This window comes from Nanorana parkeri, unplaced genomic scaffold (assembly GCF_000935625.1).
Source record: "Nanorana parkeri isolate BGI_ZX_2015 unplaced genomic scaffold, ASM93562v1 scaffold2832, whole genome shotgun sequence".
NCBI classification, from domain to species: Eukaryota; Metazoa; Chordata; class Amphibia; order Anura; family Dicroglossidae; genus Nanorana; species Nanorana parkeri.
The window spans coordinates 69138-70101 of NW_017309100.1; the positions used below are offsets into that span (position 1 = coordinate 69138).

The 964-nt window shown below is 56.0% G+C and overlaps 1 protein-coding gene across 1 annotated transcript in view; it reads right to left on the reverse strand.

Moving 5' to 3' along the window:
• The window catches only part of ATP13A2 (ATPase 13A2), a 37057-nt gene that overhangs the window by 8090 nt on the left and 28003 nt on the right, over positions 1–964 (reverse strand). Inside the window, 2 exon segments of the mRNA XM_018574236.1 lie at positions 289–495; positions 691–879. Of these exon segments, the coding sequence (XP_018429738.1) occupies positions 289–495; positions 691–879 (396 nt within the window).

Below are 964 nucleotides of genomic sequence, written 5' to 3' on the forward strand. Positions count from 1 at the left end.
CCAGGCAACACCGACCACCTTACAGGGTCAGTAAGAACAAGTTTTATATGAAATATTCCATAAACGAATAACATTGGGCTGTATCTGGGGCTCCGGATGCACAATCATCCCCGGGGGAATAATGGGGTGATTTGCATGGCTCCGCCCCATTCTATAATATGGAATAGGCCCCTTATTAATAGCAGATAATAGCCGCTTTGCTCATTTGGCTTCCGATCCCACACTGGATTTGCGCATGGCAATGATACAGGTGAACGCACATAGAACCAGCCAATGCCCGGCACTCACCCATCCGGTGGACTCCAGCATCTTCAGGTCCATCAGGTCCCCGATGTGATGTCCATTCAGCAGGGTGACAGAGTGGCAGGAGGCCAGAGAATATAAGAGATGTCCATCCGGCAGCGAGCGAGGGTCATCGGTGATCGGCAGGAAGTAGGTGCTCTCAAGAGGGACCACCCCCCAGACGTCCAGCCCTTCTTCAGTAAGAGTACCTGTCTGGAGGAGCAACATGGGGGGGGTTAGACCGGGGTGAGAGGAGTGATTGGAAGCGGCTGCTTAAAGGAGGCCTCTCGGATACCTTCCCTTCCCCCCACAGCATGGCTGACGCATATTTGGTTCTTCCGCCAAAGCCGCAGAACGAGGGAAGAGAGAGACGCAGAGCGTACCGCGCTCACCTGGGGCCCCGCCTACCTTATCGAAGCACATCAGCTTTATCTGGCTGCTGACATTGATGCGCGGGGGGCTGATGCAGAAGATCTTTTGCTTCTTCAGCCGGCTCTGGGCGTAGACGGTCCCCACTGTCATGGCGGCCGGCAGGGCCGGGGGGACAATGATGGTGACAATGTCGAGGGCGGTCACGATGATTTCAGACACTTTAACCTGGTTGGGGCACAAAGTGTGAATGAGGAGCTGGCATGGAGGGAGAGGGGGGCATGGAGGGACACGGGGGCATGGAGGGGCACGG